Consider the following 21,376-nt stretch of genomic DNA (forward strand, 5'->3'; position numbering starts at 1 on the left):
CAATGAGGTAACTTCAACTGCTTCACTGGGCAGGGAATTCCACAGATTCACAACTCTTTGGGTGAAAAAGTTCCTCATCAACACAGTCCTAAACCTGCTCCCCCTTATTTTGAGGCTGTGCCCCCTAGTTCTAGTTTCACCCGTCAGTGAAACAGCTTCCCTGCTTCTATCTTATCTATTCCCTTCATAATTTTATATATTTCTATAAGATCCCCCCTCATTCTAAATTCCAATGAGTATAGTCACAGTCTACTCAGTCTCTCCTCATAAGTCAATCTTCTCAACTGCGGAATCAACCTAGTAAATCTCCTCTGCACCCCTCCAGTGTGCCAGTACAACCTGAATCAAATAAGGAGACCAAAACTGTACAAGTACTCCAGGTGTGGCCTCACCAGCATCTTAAACAGCTGTAACATCATATCCCTATTTTTAAACCTCATCCCTCTAGCAATGAAGGACAAAATTCCACCTGGTTTCTTAATTATTTGCTGCACCTGCAAACTAACTTCTTGTGACTCATGCGCAAAGATCCCTCTGCACAGCAGCATGCTGCAATTGTTTACCATTTAAATAATAGTCCATTTTGGTGTTATTCCTACCAAAATGGGTGACCTCACATTTATCAACGTTTTACTCCATCTGCATGACTATTGCCCATTCGCTTATATCGCTCTGCAGACTTTCAGTGTCCTCTGCACACTTGGCTCTACCACACATCTTAGTGTCGTTTGTGAATTTTGACACACTAAATTTGGTCCCCAACTCCAAATCAGCTATATAAATTGTAAATAATTGCTGTCCCAACACTATTCCTTGAGCACACCACTAATCACTGATCACCAACCAGAAAAACGCCCATTTAACACCACACTTTTGTTTTCTGTTAGTTAGTCAATCCTCTATCCATGCTAATACATTATCCGTAATATCTTGCATCTTTATCTCATGCAGCAGTGTTTTGTATGGCACCTTGTCAAATGCCTTCTTGAAATTCAGAGACACCACATCCACCGGTTGGGTCTCTGTTGTCCACCACATTCAGAATGTCCTCAAAGTAAATTAGTTAAACATGACCTGCCTTTCATGAGTCCATGCTGCATCTACCCAATGGGACAATTTATATCCAGGTGTCTCGCTATTTTTTCTTTGATGATAGATTCAAGCATTTTCCCCATTACAGAAGTTAAGCTAAACCAGCCTATAGTTACCTACCTTTTGTCCACCTCCTTTTTAAAACAATGGTGTTACAGCAGCTGTTTTTAAATCTGCTAGAACTGCCCCAGAGTCCAGCGAATTTTGGTAATTTACTACAAGTGCATTTGCTATTTCCCCCGCCATCTCTTTTAGTATCCTGGGATGCATTCCATCAGGGCCAGGAGACTTGTCTACCTTCAGTCCCATTAGCTTGCCCAACACTACCTCTTTAGTGATAATGATCCTTTCTAGGTCCTCATTTGCCATTGCCTTCTTGCCATCAATGTTTGGCATGCTATTTGTGTCTTCCACTGTGAAGGCCAACACAAAATACCTGTTCAATGCCTCGGCCACCTCCTCGTTTCCCATTATTAAATCCCTCTTCTCATCATCTAAAGGACCAATGTTTACCTGAGCCATTCTTTTTCATTATGTATATTTGTAGAAAGTTTTGCTATCTATTTTTATATTCTGAGCTAGTCTACTGTCAAAATCAATCTTGCTTTTCCTTATAGCTTTTTGTGTGGCTTTCTGTTGATATTTAAAGATTTCCCAATCCTCTAGTTTCCCACTAATCTTTGCCACTTTGCATGCTGTCTCATAGCACCAGAGACCTGGGTTCAAATCCTGGCTTTGGTCACTGTCTGTGCGGAGTCTGCACATTCTCTCTTTGTCTGTATGGGTTTCTTCTGGGTTCTGCAGTTTCCTCCCACAGTCCGAAAGTCATGCTGGTTAGGTGCATTGACCATGTTAAATTCTCCCTCAGTGTACCCGAACAAGTGCTGGGTTGTGGCTACTTGGGGATTTTCACAGTAACTTTATTGTAGTGTAATGTAAGCCTACTTGTGACACTAATGTATAAATTTAAAGTTAAAAATTTAACTTTTTCCCTGTTGCCATCAGACTTTTGAATGGACTTACCTTAAATTAAGTTAAATTAAGTTGATCTTTCACTACATCCTGGCTATGATTATAACATCACATTCATAAGAACATAAGAAATAGGAGCAGGAGTAGGCCATCTAGCCCTTCGAGCCTGCCCCACCATTCAATAAGATCATGGCTGATCTGTCGTGGCTCAGTTCCACATTCCCGCCCTCTCCCCATAACCCTTAATCCCCTCTCTTGTCAAAAACCCATCAACCCGCGTCTTAAAAATATTTAACGAGGTAGCCTCCACCACTTCAGCGGGCAGAGAATTCCAGAGATTCACCACCCTTTGAGTGAAGAAGTTCCTCCTCAACTCCGTTCTAAACTGCCCCCCCCTTTATCTTGAGGCTGTGCCCCCTAGTCCTACTATCCTTTCTGAGCGGGAAGAGTCTCTCCACCTCTATCCTATCCATCCCATTCATCATCTTATACGTCTCAATGAGATCTCCCCTCATTCTTCTAAACTCTAACGAGTACAAGCCTAATTTATTCAGCCTCTCCTCATAGCTCAACCCCCTCAACTCCGGCATCAGCCTAGTAAACCTCCTCTGCGCTCCCTCCAAGGCCAAAATATCCTTGCGTAAGTACGGCACCCAAAACTGCACACAGTACTCCAGCTGCGGCCTCACCAATGCCCTATACAACTGCAGCAAGACCTCCCTACTTTTATATTCAATCCCCCTCGCGATGAAGGCCAGCATCCCATTCGCCTTCCTGACCACCTGCTGCACCTGCAAGCTGGGTTTTTGCGACTCATGCACAAGGACCCCGAGGTCCCTCTGCACCGTCGCCTGCTGCAGTTTTTCTCCACGTAAGTAATAATCCTTCCTACCATTATTCCTACCAAAGTGGACCACCTCGCACTTGCCAACATTAAATTCCATTTGCCATTTCCTGGCCCATTCGCCCAGCCTATCTAGATCCTTCTGGAGACTCTCACCACCCTCCGCACAATTTGCACCCTCTCCTTCCTTTCTCCATGAACAGTATACTCTTTCTGTATAGTGTACAAGAAACAATACTTTTTACTGTATACTAATACATGACAATAATAAATCAAATCTGATCAAACAAGAAAACAACATTAAAATGTGAAACTTGCTTTTAACAGTAATAGTAAATGAAAATACATTTTTTTTGTTCAATTTGTAACTGAAATGTTAAGAAGGATTACTGTTGCATGGGTGCCCAATTTATTTAATCCCACCGATGTGGGAAGGAAGCAGATTTATTTGGGTTATGCTAGGAGAAGAACTTTTAGTGTTGGTGTTGTCTTTGCTTTGATATATTGAACTCTGTAGAAATGTTTGAAGTAATAAGGCAGCAATATTACTTACTGAGAATGTGGTTTAGTGGTTTAAATGATGTGGAGCCAGATAAATCAGGTCACTAACAGAGACATTTAGCTATTTCCTCAATATTTCCATTACTTTCTGAAAACCTGCCATTCCCTCCATTACTTCATCACACCTAAAGCCAAGCCATACAAATTTCTATGGCTAGCAGTTATGTTATAGTAGGACTGAGTTCAGACTGCTGCATAGGTTTTGGGTTTTCAAATGTTTACGTGGTCACAAAGTAGTGCTTTGATGAAAAATTTTGTTCACGTCCTATCAATATCGAATTATTATTGTTCGAGTTATTGAAGGTATGTAATGCAGAGATGAATGTACAAACAATCATGAGTGGAGTCATGTCCTTTCTATTTCTATTGATTTCCTCTTCCCAGTCTCACTTTTCCCAAGGTCATTGGCAATCAATTACACAATTCACAAGCATTTCCCAGAGATTAGTGTTTGACCTATTTTGTCCAATGAAGGGATGCGAAACGGGAATCAATCCACAACATTGGATTTCTGCCCACCTCAAGGCTTGCACACACTTTCACTGTTTAAAAAAATTAAGGCAGAAAACCTACACTTAAAGAAGGTGGAAGCTTTACTGTTTTTATATAAAGTTGGCAAAAATAATTTCCAAATAATTAATGATCTGAATTAATGTCTCATTCCCATTGATGATGTAAGCTCTACCACTAAACTGGTGAAGTGAGTAATGGAATTACAAAGTTAACTAGATTTGCAAAGGCAAAGAATGCACACTGATGTTGGTTAAAGAGGGAAAATAGAGCAAAAAAGAAAGAGAACCGTGGTAAGGCTGAGTGTTTTGGATTCAATACTATGGAGAATAGAGGCCGGTGAAGACAGATTGAGAGTCAGTTTTAGGTAGGATGTGAGCTATGAAGTTTTAGAGGCATAACAGTTTATATAGGATTAAGCTTGAGGTGGTGAAAGGCATTAGAGAGGTTGAACTTGGGAGGTGATGAAGGTTTGGTTCAGGGTTTCAGTGGCTGGGAGGGTTGAGGAAGGATAGGAACAAATAATACTGAAATGATGAAAATAGAAGTGAGAGTGATGAGTAATCGTGCAGGAACAATGTGAGAATAAAGGCTTATTTCTCATGAGCTTCTCAAGGTAATAAATATCATGCCCAGAACATTTTTTATGAATTATCATCGTGTGGTAAAATAAGGGCAACTGTTTCAGATGCCTTTCAAAGTTCCCTTCTTATTAATCTGGCCTGTAGCATGCAAACCCATTAAAAATTAGATTAGTGGACAAAAGCAAATTACTGCAGATACTGGAATCTGAAACCAAAAGAGAAAGTACTGGAAAACTTTAGCAGGTCTGGAAGCATCTGGAAGGAGAGAAAAGTGCTGATGTTTCAAGTCCAGATGATCCTCTGTCAAAACTAAAAAGCATAGAAAATAGATTACATCAGTTGAAATATCCTTCACTGGTTTCTGTGTTCTAGACCATATTACATTGCAACTAAGCAAAGTCAGTCAAATTATCTAGCTTGTAAAAAAGCTATCACTCTGCATTATTGCCTGCAACATTCATGAGCCATGCTGAATTCTTTCAGTAACAATCAGTTGCCAAGCTTGCTTGCAGCCATTTACAATTTTCTTTGTAAATGATTGAAGTCAAGTGCATACATAAATATATGAGGGAAAGGCTGAAGAAAAACCACTAGAGCCACAACTGCTCAGTAGACTGATGGAATCTCTTTGCATCGCCTCCCCCAACTGAATGTAATGGTAACAACTGGAAGGCAGAAAACATATGGCAAGTTACAGGAAAACAGAATCTTATTGAAAATAATTCTCAGCGCTAAATCTCAAACATGGCGAATCAGTCACAGACAACAAATGATACTCTGCTTCATGAATCATGATATCCATCGGTTCCAGGTAAAGAGATATAAATGGATTGCTACCCTACTCTTGGGTGCAGGCCTACTCCCGCTTCCACTTCCTATGTTTGCATGCTGATCAGCCTAATACATCTTTTTGAAATCTATGGGTGTAATTTAATCCAGTTGTTTTGGTGGGAAACATGGTGGTTGAGCCCCCATAATTGCACATAAGTCGCAGCCAGTGCTCCTGATGGGGCAGACCCACGATAGGAACATTACATTTTACCCAAAAACTTACTGAAAGTATTAAATTGTGCAGTGTCTAAGAAATCTCATGGGCATTATGTTGATTTAGTCAGTCTCATCTCTGGAGATATTGGGTGGTGGATATTAGAATTGTTAAAGAATTTGGATGTGAGGAATGCAGCCTAAAGGATTTGTCCATAGGTTAGCCAGGAAAATATTAAAATAAAAACCTTCATCCATTGCCACTCTAAGTTGAGGTCACAATATAGAATCCGTATTTTTTAATGCTTTACATTTTTTAATCTGTTACGGTCACTGAAGTTCATATTTCCATGGATTTGATCTAGTTCCTAGACAATAGCCTGTTGATAAGCTGCGCTGTACTAGGAAATATTTTATTCATTCGAACTTAATAGTATGATTACTATGGGATGGCTTCAGGATTAAAGGAAGGAACAAAATACTTTGCAGCAACGATTATTAGCAATTTAGTTTTCAAACACCATGGGTGCAGAAACTTAGTAAAGTCAGGCGTGAGGCCATTAACACGATCTGCACCCGTATCCGCGCAGATGCCCACTTTACCATGGCCCAAAAATGGCCACGACCCGAATTGCACCCGACGGTGCCACAACGGTGATTTAAATGCATTTGCATGCATTTGAATTGAATTAATGGGCTGCCTGCCCAACTTTACCACCTTTTTCCCCTTTACCATCGTGTTCGCGCATCTAGATTCAGCGCAGAACAGACATGTTCGGCAAAGGTCTGTTTCGGGTGCTCCCGCTTCTGATGAGGTAACTTTAGAGCTTCCAAAGGCGCTCTAACTCAGTTCGATGGTGGGGTGGGGGGAGGGAGGCAGTCAGATCATTCTCTGGTGAGGGGGGAAGGGAGGTGGAGGCAGGTCAAATGTATCTCTGATGGGGGGGGGGGTGGTGAGTGGAGGGGGTGGTTGGGGTGGGTGGAGGGGGTGGTGGTGGAGGGTGGGGTGGGTGGTGGTGGAGGGGGTGGTGGTGGAGGGGGTGGTGGTGGAGGGGGTGGTGGTGGAGGGGGTGGTGGAGGGGGTGGTTGGGGTGGGTGGAGGGGGTGGTGGTGGTGGAGGGTGGGGTGGGTGGAGGGTGGGGTGGGTGGAGGGGGTGGTGGTGGTGGGGGGTGGGGTGGGTGGAGGGGGGGCCTGATCATTCTCTGGTGGGGGGTGGGGAGGGAGCAGGTAAGAAGTATCTCTGGTGGGGGGGAGAAGGTGCGATCACTCACTGATGGAAAGTGGAGGAAAGCCAGATGGATCTCTGGTGAGAGGAACAGCTGCCACTCTGTGGGTAGTTGGTGTGGGGGAATTGGGGTGGAGGGTCACGATCGGTCTGGATAGTGGGGGGGGTGGTGAGTAGATAGGGAGGCAGTTATGTTGTGGGGTGGCACAATATCTGTGGGGGCCATTGCTCCTGGGCCGCTTTATCTGCTTTTTGCGGCCCAGAAGCAATGTGACAGGGGCGCATTTTTCAATTTTTTTCCTCACTGCGCATGCGAGTTCAAAGCTCGGATTCGAGCTGCAGCGTTTCGGGCGTGATTCAGACTAAGCACTTATGGGGGCGCCTGGGAACAGTTTTCCAAATTGGATCTGAATTGCACCAGAATCAGCACTTAAAATCAAAATGATAAAATTGGTCCTATATGTACAGAATACCAAAGTGGGCGAGAAACATTAGTTGATGTAAAATTCCTACTTGCCAACCTTGCTTTCCTTTGTATAAAATAGTATTCCAATGCCAGGTATGGCACACTGGCCAGAACTCTACCATCTTGCCTGCCACAGAATTGGAACGGCAAAGATCTGACAGTGGAAATCTCTGTTGAACTCGGACAGGAAATTCCGGCCTTGCCCAAGTAAGGCCGTAAAATCCCACCCCCTCTGTTTCAAACAAACTATTAAAAAGCACATATTTTGCATAACATTGCAATTTACTTTTGCAAAAAATACAATTATTCATCATTTTTAAATAGGTGAAATGGGTCTGAACATTAATCATGTGTTAACACTGCGTACTATTAGAAATGCACAACTTGGCCAGAAATCCAAAGCCTGAAGAGATATGCAATGAGTTGCAAATTTCCAGAATTTGCTGGTTGATTTACTCTGCTCTGTCATTTAGTTTATGTAAATGGGCATCTTGCCCTTAGTCTCTTTGTTAATTTTCAGAACTTGCTGGATTTGCACAATAATTGCTGCAGAAAGTTAGAATTGGTGATTAAGAGCGTAATTACCCTTTAACAGTGTGGCAATTGTTAATGCAATACCAATTAATATTGCTGGCTGAAAAATCTAACTGTTGACACTGTTCAATCTCATTTCTCGCTTCATGTTTCGACTTTTTAAAAATGTCAAATTTAAAAGTTGTATTTTTCTTTTTCCTTTCTGACTCCTTTTTGCTCTTCCTTAATCCAAAGATGTTTTCCCCTTGCTGTGTTTCTCTTTCCTACCTGATTTGACTCTAATTTATCCCTTTTAATTCACTTTCCTTTTTCGTCCATCCTCTGTTTATTTCTGAATCCTTACATTGCATTGATTAAAAAGATACATCATTGGTCCCTCCATTCACCAAAGTCTAGTTGCCCCATTTGCTCTCGTCACACGTTTGTCATCTCACATTTCTGGAAAGTTATGGCACAAACAATTTTCACTATGAAAAGCCAGGAAAAAGTCCAACGAATGGCATCTGCTGTGAGGTGTCCAGCTCCAGGAAGGTTTGACATATATTTTCAGGTCTTATTTGAATTCCATCAATGAGTTCAACCAATTATGTGATTTATTGAGACTGGCAGGATATGGCATGAGATTTAATAGCTTTTCAGGGCAACTAAATCCCAAAATGATTGGTTTAGTTAAATGTAAAGGCCATTTGAAAAAATAATTACCACGTGACTTCTATTAAGACTCAAGAAAAGAGAATGCTTCTATTTTTTGTGATTCAGGCTTTCAGTGAATTGACTCTTTAATTTTCAAATCCCTATTTTTGTTACTAAGTGCCTTTTGTTGATTATGAAACCTTGTTTAGAAATGAATGCAACTATTTTAGCTTTACTGGGTAATATGAAAATTATTCAATGTGATCTTTTGTTTTTCCTTTCGACAATTTTTAATTTAAATCAGGTATCACTGGTATGGCTGTCATTCATTTCTGTATTCTATTATGGAACACAGTGTGGCGTTCTGCCTTAAAATCTAATGAGTAGAACAAATTTGTGATGGCATGTCTGGGATTCCCCGAGATCCACTGCAAACTGTCAGGAGATTGAGCACCATTGGCATCCTGCATGATCATGAAAATTTATTGGTCTTGCAACATCTAAACTTGAAAAAAAGTAAAATACCACAAACAAGTAGGCCTCCTGAAAGGTGAGGAAGCCAGATGACTTGGACAGGAGATCATTTGAATCCTGATTCATTTGTAGAGCACCATTTTTTGGATTTTCCAAATTAAATCTGTTACTTTCAGGAAATGCTTTGAAGTGCATCCTTGGTGTTGGTGTTCTTCAATTATTGCAATGCCTCAGGTTGAGCTAAGTTGTGTGAAATTTTATGATGTGCAGAATGCCTGATTAGCGGGTGCTTTTGTACTGATTAACAGTCTCTGTTTTCAGGAGGGTAGTATACGCTATCAGAAATACACAACAATGAAAATCCAGATACAAATAAGGGTTTTTTTTGTTTATAAAGAAGTGTATGTTATGGTACCATCAAATGATCATTTGTTTTCTCGTGTCTCAACAGAACCTGACATGAGGTCACCTGATAGTCAGTTATTCTCCACTATTCCTGGCAGTACTGATGGTATGTAATACTTTAGGGATATATCTAACAAATGTAGCTCTTTACTGCAAAGCCTTGGAAGAAATATAGGAGGAAACAACTAATGCATTTTGAAACTATTAGCTCATCAAGGTAAGTGGTGACAGGTCTGAGAAATTCAGACTTTTTCTACATTGCATCAATGAACATTACCAATCCAAAGTTCCCAATAGCTACATTATCGATGTACATTATATTCAAATGTTGAAGACTACATTTCCCATTTCTTCAAATTTAATGTTGCAGGATTGACAACAGTCTGCTGAATTCATAAATTGTGCTGTTAATATAAATATCTTCACTGGGATCTTGAGGCTGGCTTTGATCGCTGTTACTAATTAGAGAAAAGTAAAAATAAGATAAAATGCATGCAAAAAATACTATCTTAACAGTTCCTAAAAATGTCAGTAGAATTCAATATTGCACTGCACTGAGATTATCATTTCTTCGAGAGAAAGACTGCTATAACTTGCCCACACAATATTGCTGATTCATGTTTAGCAATCATTAACAATCATGGAGCCTTTTATGATCTGGTAACTACAGTGGTCTCAATTTAACATTGATTTTCCCACTTTACAGAGCATCAAGATTATTCTTCTGTAGTGACATAAAATTGGTATTTAATCTGGCTTTTGGTTGTACTTTTTACTAAAAGAAATTGCTACTAACTTTAACTTTGATGGTGACTAAGTTAAAACTAAAATCACAACACTGCATCAGCAAAAACATATCTCACATCATTTCTCCAGTGTTTTCACATGGTGTTTCACCATAATTTTGTTGCTCTTTGCTGAGGCACTAGCTACCTTCACAACTACCAATACTATTCTGATTTGAGCTGAGAGAAGACATGCATGATACAAGCTTGAGGAGAAAACCAGTTTTCTCCAATTACTAACATGATTTTTGACAGCCCAAGACTTTCAGAAAACCTCGTATGGCTGAAAAGTGATGAAAATTGTAACTTAATTTTTTTGAAATTGGTACATGCAGTTGCTTGGAGTCGCATTTTATTGCATGTATTTTAACCCAAAGGTCTGACATACAATTTCTTTTTGACATATTTTCCTCTGGTTGCTTCTGTGATTGAAAAGCTGAATGTTAGTATACAACTTACACTGAGCTTTGCACTTGTTGGAATCATGTATGGAATTGTGTAAGAGTGCCTCAGTTGTGAATTTGTGATAATGGGGGAATTTGTGATAATGGGGGAAATTGCTAAATGTTAACGCTCATTACATGTCCAGTGGAAGGAGAAGGTGCTGGATGGAAAAGGGGAAAATTTCTTCATGTGCATTAGAATCCAAACCCATTTGGGTTGTTATACAACACCCGGTTTACACACGAAAAAAGAGAGAAATCTTTGTGCCTTGTTCAGTATGACAGACACCCACAGCAATTTTATACAATACCGTGGAGAGAAGGACAGAGTCTGTCAAAGTTTGATGTAAATTAAAATCAAATAGTAATTTTGGAAACTTTATTGGCACCATAGGTAATAGTAGTTTTGTGCTCTGATAGTAGTCAGATACATGAATGCCAAAATTCTATCCTAGTGTTAAAGAGTCAATGTGCTGAATAACATGTTGAGTTTAATTGGAATGGCTGGATAGTTTGTCTTATTCAATTAAAAGTGCTGATTTGGAGCTTATGCAGCATGAGCTTATGTAATGTGTTATTGCATTGTTAATGGACTACATTTTGCCCAAAGTTTAATCATGTTTTTTGCCTTTCATTTGCATCATCATTTTGGTTTCCTTTTTTTCAAGTTACTGTCTGTATTAGCTTTGAATATTGCAACTCATGCCAAATAATGTTCGTACTAACATTGCAGAATAACCCCCAGTTTTTCTGAATATAATTCCATGACTTCCCCTGGCAGAGATGATAGTGGTCATACTGGCATGTATCGGTTAACACTGCAGGCTAAAGAATTAATGCGGGCTTAAACTGTATTAATTTCTAAGTTCTAAAATTTTCAGCCGTCCATGACCAATTGACATTACAACAATAGTGTCATGGGATTAACTGAGGAACCTTAGCTGTTTTCAGTTGGGAACTCAATTCAGCCAGCTGGATTTAATATAAATAAATGCATAGCAATCAAATCCTAAATTTTTGTTTGTTCAGGTTAATTGAGATCAAGTTGTCTATTCAAAGAGCAGAAAAGCTGGAAATGCTGGCAATCTGAAATGTGAAACAGAATAATCTAGAAAAATGCAACAGGTCAACTAGCATCTTTAAAAGGAAAAAACTGGTACATTTATTGTGTATACGCTTCATCAGAACTGAAAACGACAAGATCAGCTAACATCTTTCATAAGTTTGGAACAGAATTGAGAAGAAAAACAGAAGGAAGGAAAGAAACAAATTAGAAGCCTTGCATCTATGTCAGACAGATGTGGCTTCAAGCCCTATTTTAGGATGTGATTCAGGCATACACATTTGTTTAGTAGTCAGAGATGCAGTCCTTCAGATTCAACATGAATTTGAGGCCCAGTCTGCAGCTTCCAGTGATTTTGGCAGATATTAATCAGGTTCAGTGGTCTGCAAATTGCTTAATGTATATAATAGAAAAGATCATGGCAATGAGTCAAGGGAAAGATATATCAAGGTCATCTTTTAAGTGATCTAACAATTTTTATGTTAAGCAGTTTTCTTGTCATGCAACACATTAAATTCTTCTTTGTGGCTGGAGTATTGGCACAAATTTTGTGATAAGTTGCAAAGCAACTGTACTCATCACTGACCTCAAAGAAAGCAACCCACAATGATCTAGTGGCCTCTATGGTGTGAACGTTCCCTTTCCCAATGGCAATTTGAATCTTATGCCAAGACCAAGGGACCTCCAGCAACAGTGATGTCATCAAGTAATGCAAGCAGCCAATCACATTCTTCTCGATGAAACCAAATCAGGAAGCAAAATACATTGTAAATTTAGTTTAAAAATTTAGAGTAAACTAAATATTGTGGCATACAAATAGAGTCAGAATATCAGAAAAACTTGCCTGGATTTTGCAGTAGTAATGATGGCAAAACTGTCAGTGTTCCCCATTATCACTCCTCTGAAACTGATAGCTCTCCAGAAGTTACTGTCAGTGATTCTGGGTGGAATTCATACAAATTTTGGCAGTGAGAGGAAGAGCAATGTCTAGCTTGGCAGCAGCAGTAGTTTTTGTGGTGTATTTGTAACCACTCAGTGGCAGACAGTCTCTGATTTGCCAGCCGGCCATCAGCTGAGCACTTCAAACAGTAAGGCACTCCATTCAAAGGCTACCCCAGTGCTTGTTCAAGTTTCAAGGCAGAGGATCGCTGCTAATAACGCTGCCCCAAGATTTTCGGAGACCTGCCTCATCTGGCTGCTAGATGCCATGGAGTAATGCTGTGATATCCTGTACCCACACACAGGGAGGAGACGTGCAAGCAAGGTCAGCAAACTCATAGGGGAACATAAGAACATAAGAAATAGGAGCAGGAGTAGGCCATCTAGCCCTCCGAGCCTGCCCCGCCATTCAATAAGATCATGGCTGATCTGTCGTGGCTCAGTTCCACTTTCCTGCCCTCTCCCCATAACCCTTAATCCCCTCTCTTATCAAGAACCCATCAACCCGCTTCTTAAAAATATTTAGCGAGGCAGCCTCCACCACTTCAACGGGCAGAGAATTCCAGAGATTCACCACCCTTTGAGTGAAGAAGTTCCTCCTCAACTCCGTTCTAAACCGCCTCCCCTTTATCTTGAGGCTGTGCCCCCTAGTCCTACTGTCTTTTTTGAGCGGGAAGAGTCTCTCCACCTCTATCCTATCCATCCCATTCATCATCTTATACGTCTCAATGAGATCTCCCCTCATTCTTCTAAACTCTAACGAGTACAAGCCTAGTTTATTCAGCCTCTCCTCATAGCTCAATCCCCTCAACTCCGGTATCAGCCTAGTAAACCTCCTCTGCACTCCCTCCAGGGCTAAAATATCCTTGCGCAGGTGCGGCGCCCAAAACTGCACACAGTACTCCAGCTGCGGCCTCACCAATGCCCTATACAGCTGCAGCAAGACCTCCCTACTTTTATATTCAATCCCCCTCGCTATGAAGGCCAGCATTCCATTCGCCTTCCTGACCACCTGCTGCACCTGCAAGCTGGGTTTTTGCGACTCATGCACAAGGACCCCGAGGTCCCTCTGCACCGTCGCCTGCTGCAGTTTTTCGCCACGTAAGTAATAGTCCTTCCTACCATTCTTCCTACCAAAGTGGACCACCTCACACTTGCCAACATTAAATTCCATTTGCCATTTCCTGGCCCATTCGCCCAGCCTATCTAGATCCTTCTGCAGACTCTCCACACCCTCCGCACAATTTGCCTTTCCCCCAATCTTGGTGTCATCAGCAAATTTCGACACCCTGCACTCGGTTGAAGTGGTGGCAGTGCTAATAAGTGCCAGCACACTGCAGAGGAGGACAAACGTCCAATGCTAGAAAAAAATAAATGACCTCCTCTATTTTGCCAGGGTAAGTCACTCTTCTAATTGCTCTCAATTCACATACCCCTCACACATCCACAGGGAGCTCACTTACTGCCAGCTTAAGGGAAACCACCACTCGCTGTCCGTCGCACAACTTCATCTCCCATGTGGGTTGTCTTCTAATCAAATCCCTTCTTCCACTCACCATCCACACATACCAGACATCCACACATCTGCCCTGGCACATGGCCTGCTTACACTCTCTCCATCTGTCCTCATGAATGACAAGCTGGCATATAACACAAGGGAGTGATCACAGAGGGGCAGAGGATTGCGCAAGGTTAAAGTCCTCTTGTCATTTGAAGACAGAGTCTTCAAGCTTGCTTTCACCCACACCCTGCACCACCACAATGATACACACCTCTATAGGTATTATTATTAGAGTCTTCAGGGTCATAAACTGGTGAGCACCTCACTCTGTCTGATCCACAGAAGTTAAAGGCAGGGACATCTCAGGGAGTGGACCTGGTCCTGGAGGATTGCTGAAGGTCAGGAATCTGCTGAGATCCAGTCAGATGATGGGCCCCTCGATTCGGTTATGCCTTAGCTTGCTGAGGCTATTAAGGGAAAGTTGGGAACATCAGGAAGGAATGTCAGCTACACTCCTTGGGTCGAAAGGCTGAAGAAAAAGAGACTCCACAGCTTCAGCCTGAGGAGATTGTACTCTGAGGCAATCAGGTCAACACTGCAAGGATAGCAGCTGCAACAGAGACCAGGGTGCAAGACTCTTTTCTTGCACTGGTGAAAGGCATAAACTCCATGGTGCTTAACATGCACTCAATAGTATAGGCATTTGTGGGCATCCATGAATGCCAACGCCAGTAAACAGCAGGGTTCTCAACCTCACTCCAGCTGCCCTTCTCTATACCATGAAGGAAGCCAGGCGCTCTCGAGTGCCTATAGGGAGGATAACCTGGTGTACAGTCCAGGGCCCCTTCAGGAGTGCCCAACCCATCAGATTCCCCTCTTCTTATGACCAAAACAGCTCCAGTCGTGTGTGGAAGTTGCCACGCAGCAGCACCCTGAAAGCAAGCCGGATCCCTTATGTATAGGTGCAACATTTTCAAGTGTCTTGTCCAGCAAACCAGCATAAAAGGGCAAGTTCTCTTCAGTCCAGTGATTTTTACATGATTGCAATTTGGGCATCCTTTGGGGAAGTATAGGCAATTTCTGCATTTAATTTGCTACACATGGACTCCAAACATTGCTGTCAGGTTCAGGAACATAATCATGGCAGTCTGTTTCATCAATATAATGGTCCAGATTTTGTGACAGTAGTTTTGCCTTGCCTATTTCTCTCTTTTGAACTATCAGTACTGAAATACTTAGTTATCTCTTGCTTTTACGTTCTGATGAAGTGTGTGCACCTAAAGTTGACTTGCTTTTTCTCTTAAAAGATTCTGATTGACTTACTGCATACTAATAGCAGTTTCTGTTCTTTTGCCATAGTTTCAATGTTTCTTTTCAGGTACTATGTGCACAAAACCTGAAAGTCAATTCCAGACTTAAAATTGCTTTCTTTTAAATTTATTACAGAAAGTTCGCCTGTCTTCAGATCAACCCCAGTATCTAATATTGATGGCCAGGGGCAAGAAAGATTTAGAGGTACAGTATTCCTGTCAGCTTGGCTCAGTTGGTTGCATCCTTGCCTCTGAGTCAGAAGGTTGTGGGTTCAAGCCCCACCCCAGGACTTGAGAACATAATCTCGGCTGACAGTACTGAGGGAGTGCTGCATTGTCGGAGCTGCAGTCCTTCAGGTTCAATATTAAATTAAGCCCCATCTGTTGCTTAATGTAGTTTCAGTAAATACTAAAAATAGCATGGTACTTTCCAAGAAGAGCAAGGTGTCCTAATCAACATTCCTCCCTCAATCAACACCACCAACAAGACTGTCTGGCTGGTCATTCATATCATTATTTTTTGTGGGTCATTGTGTGCAAAATGTCTGCTTTGTCTGTTTGCATATGCAATGTAACAACACATTTCCTTCTGTCTAGCAAATATTTTAGGACGTTTGAGAAATGTGATAAGGCATTATACAAATATTAGTTTTATCTTCAGTTTCCTATTGGATAAAAGGTAAGATAAAAGTAGGATTTGTGATATATTTTTAAGGGAAGCTATTTAAATTCATTAGTGACTTGGGCAATGGGAAGTACTGTTATTTCATCTCTAGACTTTGGTTTTTGATCTGTTGCAAGTTAATGGAGTGAAACTCTCATAGCCATCATGTGAAACAGGTTGATAACTTTTCTCAGGGGAGCTGCAGGACTACTGCTACAGTCTATCCAAATTGTACTAAGGTGACAAGCTTATAGAGGGAAACCATAAAATTGATTGGTGTGAAAACTATAGGAATTTAGAGTGGTTCAGCTTTGGGAAAAAAGGACAAACTACTTAGCATTGGGTGAGTTATGGTTGATTTCAGAATGTTTGATGCTGCCAGTTAATCCAGCGAGTATGCATCAAGATGGCTACCTGTCACCACCACGCACCCTTGGGACATTTACTCTTGGCAGCCAACATAGCAATTAAAAACATTCATTGTGATAAGCAACAAAATAAAATTGCCAAAACCTATTAAAAGGAAGATAACCTGTTGTCATAAAACAGATCACAGATGATTGCACAATGTTCAGCACCATTCGTGAGTCCTCAGCGTCTGAAGCAACCCATATTCAAATGCAACAAGATCTGGACAATATCTCTGTTTGGGCTGGAACATTTGCGCCACACAAATGCCAGACAAATAGCCATCACCACCACCCCTTGATATTCAATTGTGTTACCATCACTAAATCCCCCACTGTCAACATTCTTGGAGTTACCATTGGCCAGAAACTCACCACATAAACACTGTGCCTACAAGGGCAGTACAGAGGCTAGGAATACTGCAGTGAATAACATACGCCCTACTCCCCAAAGCCTGCCCACCATCTAAACGCACAAGCAGGAATGCAGGAATGTGACAAGTCAGCAATTCACCAAAGATATTTAGACAGCACCTTTCAAACCCATGATTACTTCCTTCTAGAAAGACAAGGGCAGCAGATACATGGGAACACTACCACCTGCAAGTTCCCCTCCAAGCCATTCACCATCCTGACTTGGAAGTATATCACCATTCCTTCACAGTAACTGGATCAAAATCCTGGAATTTCCTAACAGATTGTGGGTCAACCTATAGCACGTGGACTACAGCGATTCAAGAAGGCAGCTCACTACAACCTTCTGAAAGCTAAATAGGGATGGGCAATAAATGCTAGCCAGCCAGCGATTCCCATATTCCACAAATGAATAAAAAAAAGACTTTTTTCCCCAATTACCCCTGCATTATTACTTTGTGATAATAGATTGGAATTGTAATACAAAATTACATTAATGAAAAATAACCATGGACTTGCTGAAATCAATCAGGACTGTAGAAGAGACATGAGAATATCCACAAACCAATATTAAAAGTGATGTAACCAAAAATTATCTTATTTTCAAATAGTAGGTATAGACTATGTTGGGTAATGAATTTTGATTTGAATCCTTAAAATCACAAAATCTACGAATGATTATAGTGGATTCATTTGGTCCACCATCTCTGCAAGAGCAATTCACCTAATGCTATTCCCCCACCTTTTCCATGTAGCCCTGCAAATTAAAACTTTGAAAGCCACTATTGAATCTGCCTTCATTCAGGCTGTGCACGATATTATGGTCTTTGCTTCCTCAATGGTTCAAATGCAAAAGAAGTATTTCTTGTTTGCAGAATTCTCGGTGTGAGAAAACTTGTCTAGTTGCCTCTTTATTTTCTCATAATAATCATCAGGCTATGCCCTTTGCAACTCATTCAGCAATCCAGCTGAAATAATCTGTCACTGTTTATCCTCCCAAATCCTTTCAGGATTTTGAAAAAGGTTGAGATCTATCAAACTTCCCTTTCAAATGAAAAGGCTTCAGTTTTTCAAACCTCCTCAGAACGATGCTTATTATGTCATTTTCAAATGTGTATCGACTTTTCCTAATTAGCTCACTACTCTCCTAAAATTGCTTTCTTTTACATGTATCACAAAGTTCACCTGTCTTCAGATCAACCCTTTTAAGTGTTCATGAGTGTCATCATGCATTATGAACTCTCAAAATTTATTCACAACCGTGTTAAACTTCTTTAGTCTATAATTTCCTTTCTCATTTCATGTTAAGCCTGTTTAATCTATAATTTTCTCTCTCATCCCTTTCTCATTTCTTGATAAGACTGTAATGTTTTCCACCATACAGTTCTATGATATAATTTGTTTCCCAATTTTTTTGCTGTTGAAATTTTGGTTAATATCGTTGTTATTTCTGTCCCAACCTATTTTAGTATTCTGGTTTATGTACCATCCTAATGTTAGGATGAATTGCGGTTATAGAGCCTTTTTTGCTTTTATGTTGCTTTGAACTAGAAATTTCACTCATCCTTCAGAATACTGTAATTCCCAATATATAACATGGAAACTAAGAAATCTGTTTATTGTCAAATTTTTAGAAGATTTTTATGAAGGAATCGATGGAGCCAAATTTCCAGAATTTATGATTTATGTACTGATGCCTCTAACATCTGCTATTTAATTTCTGCCAGTCAGAGTGTTAGAATCCATAAGCACTCATCCACTAACATCACCAAGAGTAATTTTGAGGCAAAAAATTGGCATTGGTACAAAACTAAGTAGAGGATATCCAAAATGAATATTAGCAGTAAGCAGAGTTGAAAACCAGATTGTAGACAGAAACAAAAGGGTTCCAAGGAATTTGTTTAAGCTATGTAAGAAGCAAAGTATAAAAGGCTAGGTAGTTCCTTTGAGGGATAAATTGGGTAGAAATAGTACAAAGAATCAGGAAATGCCAGATGTTAAATGTATTCTTCACATCAGTCTTCAGAAACGAAGATTGTAGACAAAGTCCAGATCCACTTATTTGGCTTGGAACATATAACACATGTAAAGATCAATGAAATATATATTACAAAGAAACTTAAGGAATTAACTGTCTGAAGGGCACCTGCACTGGAGAGATGAGACTGGTTAATATTGCTAGGAACATCTTGAATTTTAGGGACTGTACCTGAAGACTGAAGGATTACAAATGTTAATCTAATGGAATATTCAAAACTGAAGTACTGCAATCTTGTTCAAAAGCCTATTATATAATGTCAATTGGATTCATCTAAAAGAAGAATGCAATTGGCTTGAGTGCAATAGATCACACTTCACAAATCTGGAATTCTGTGAAAATTTATTGTATTAAAATGAATTGACGCTCATCGAATGAATCAGCTAATTTAAAATTGAATTTGAAACTGGATTAAAAATTAGTACAACATCAGAATCCACAGGAATTGATTTGGTTCATTATACTCCCCTTAAATTGTACGGAGCAAGGTAATTTTAGTTTATTGTAGAAGCTGGACTGACGTGAGAGTTTTCAAAGATATTTGCTACACAATTCAACTGTCTTTGTCTCACTTAAAGAAAGAATAGAAAAAGAGAATCCGTTTTTAATATATCATTTACCTAATGATTCAGAAGTTTCTTCTTATTGTTGTTTCTTCTTATTGTTGTAATTTACACTAGAAGGATATAGTGGACTGTAGACCACCAAAAAATCATCCCAAATTCCCTTGGCCTATTCATTAACAAAGATACATATGCAATTTTAAGGGACAGAGGAAGAAAAGTAATGAATGTGAGGTGATGATAGTTAAAAGAAATGGGGGAAAAAAGTTAAAGGATAGTGTCACTGTCAGGAACAGAAATTCTGAAAGGTACTGCAGAACTCCCAGACAAAAAATCCAAAGACTGAATAGTCTCCTTCTGCACTTCAGGAATTCTATGACTAATAGCTTTGCCAAGGACAAAGGGTTAAAGGACTAAGAAGAAACAGGTAAGATTGAAGGCAAAGGAAACCCAAGATGCAAGCAGGATAATATGCATAATATCTGGCTGCTACTATGGAGACTATAATATGTGAGGCACTTGCAAACAGAATTTTTTACCTTTGTCTTTACATTTCCACCATCTCAAGTCTCACATTATGTCTACAGGGAGCTGCAGTCTGTTTTCAGGCCACAGCTGATCATTACTGCCCCTTTGCTGCATGGTAGCTGCAAGTATCTTTGCAGTAGATGGGACATCATTGCATTTGCCTCTCTGTTAGCCCAAATCCCAATTATTGGCAACTATGTATTTGAGCATCTGTGAAAATGATTAGTGAAGTCTTGGCAGTTATGACTAATAAGCCAAAATTGTTTCTTGTTCAACTCTTTTCATGCAGTTCCACGTGGATTATGGTATACCATGATTGGGGCTGCTTGCAAAGGAACAGATTGTATTTGTCTTGTGCTTTCCATTGCCTGAGGATATTTCAAAACACAGCCAAAGAACTAATGTGGATAACAATTAGACAAGAATTCTTTTAGGGATGAGAGGTCTCCACTTCACTTCCATTTATAATTTGTCAAAGTGAGATCTGTTCTCATTATACATTGTGTCTGCAGATATAGGTGTCTTACAGAGCCTCTTCTGGGCAACCTGAGCTGCCATGCATCCTTCCCTCCTTCCATAAGAGCTTCTGTTCATCAGAATGAGAGAAACCTATTCAAAAATCTATTAGTTTTAGGAACAGTACTGGATGGAATAAATCATTAGGCATATTAGCATGAAGGTTTAGAGAATCTCAGTGGCAACTGGAAGAAAAATGATATTAAATATAAAGAAAAATTCTAATCAAATAGCCAAAATATTTCTATATTACTGCACTCTCATCACGCTATCAGAATATTTACCACAACCTTGAAACTGTGGACAATTAAATTTGATATCCTTCATACTAGAATGACATAAAATAGAAGGCTATAAAACCAAAACAGCTATACCGTAAGTGCCAGTCTATTTACCATAAATAACACCAGTAATAGTTTAAAAAGGGCTAATGGTACCAGGTAATAGTGTACAGAACAGAAAAGAATATTAGGAAAATTCGAGAGCGATTTGGGGAAATTAAATGGATGAGCTAAAGTTTTTGATGATTTTCATGTGGGTAACAGTAAAATGTAAAAGGATTGGAACATAACTAAAATACTGCAGATTTTGGAAGTCTGAAATGAATACCAAGAATGCTGAAAATCCCCAGTTGGCTAGGTGGCATCAGTGGAGAGAGAAACAAAGTTAAAGGGCATGCCCCCAGACATGGATGCATAAGTATTGAGGAATGGAGGATGCAGTGGGAGAGAGGAGGAAGGAGGGGTGGCAGCACTCCAGGCAGGCTTTCAGCCCCTCCATTCCTATTTGACCACCCTATGGAGAGGACTCATCTGCAGAATGGTGACCGAACTACTGAAAGTATATATTTTTTATAGGTTTAAATAAAAAGTTTTAAAAATTCAAGTGAGGGCTCAAGATAAGGGCAACTTTTCCATTTT

At 40.1% G+C, this 21,376-nt stretch overlaps 1 protein-coding gene across 32 annotated transcripts in view; it reads left to right on the plus strand.

The window, feature by feature from the left end:
• The window catches only part of abi3bpa (ABI family, member 3 (NESH) binding protein a), a 343,447-nt gene that overhangs the window by 272,435 nt on the left and 49,636 nt on the right, over positions 1 to 21,376 (plus strand). For 31 of the 32 annotated variants that reach the window (XM_080203511.1, XM_080203530.1, XM_080203531.1 and 28 more), the window contains 2 exons: positions 9,332 to 9,391; positions 15,463 to 15,531. In XM_080203511.1, coding sequence (XP_080059637.1) covers positions 9,332 to 9,391; positions 15,463 to 15,531 — 129 coding nt within the window. The remainder of the gene's footprint in view (positions 1 to 9,331; positions 9,392 to 15,462; positions 15,532 to 21,376) is intronic. The other variant, XM_080203521.1, reaches the window with a different exon arrangement.

This window comes from Carcharhinus amblyrhynchos, chromosome 15 (assembly GCF_965287045.1).
Source record: "Carcharhinus amblyrhynchos chromosome 15, sCarAmb.v2.hapA, whole genome shotgun sequence".
Lineage (NCBI taxonomy): Eukaryota > Metazoa > Chordata > Chondrichthyes > Carcharhiniformes > Carcharhinidae > Carcharhinus > Carcharhinus amblyrhynchos.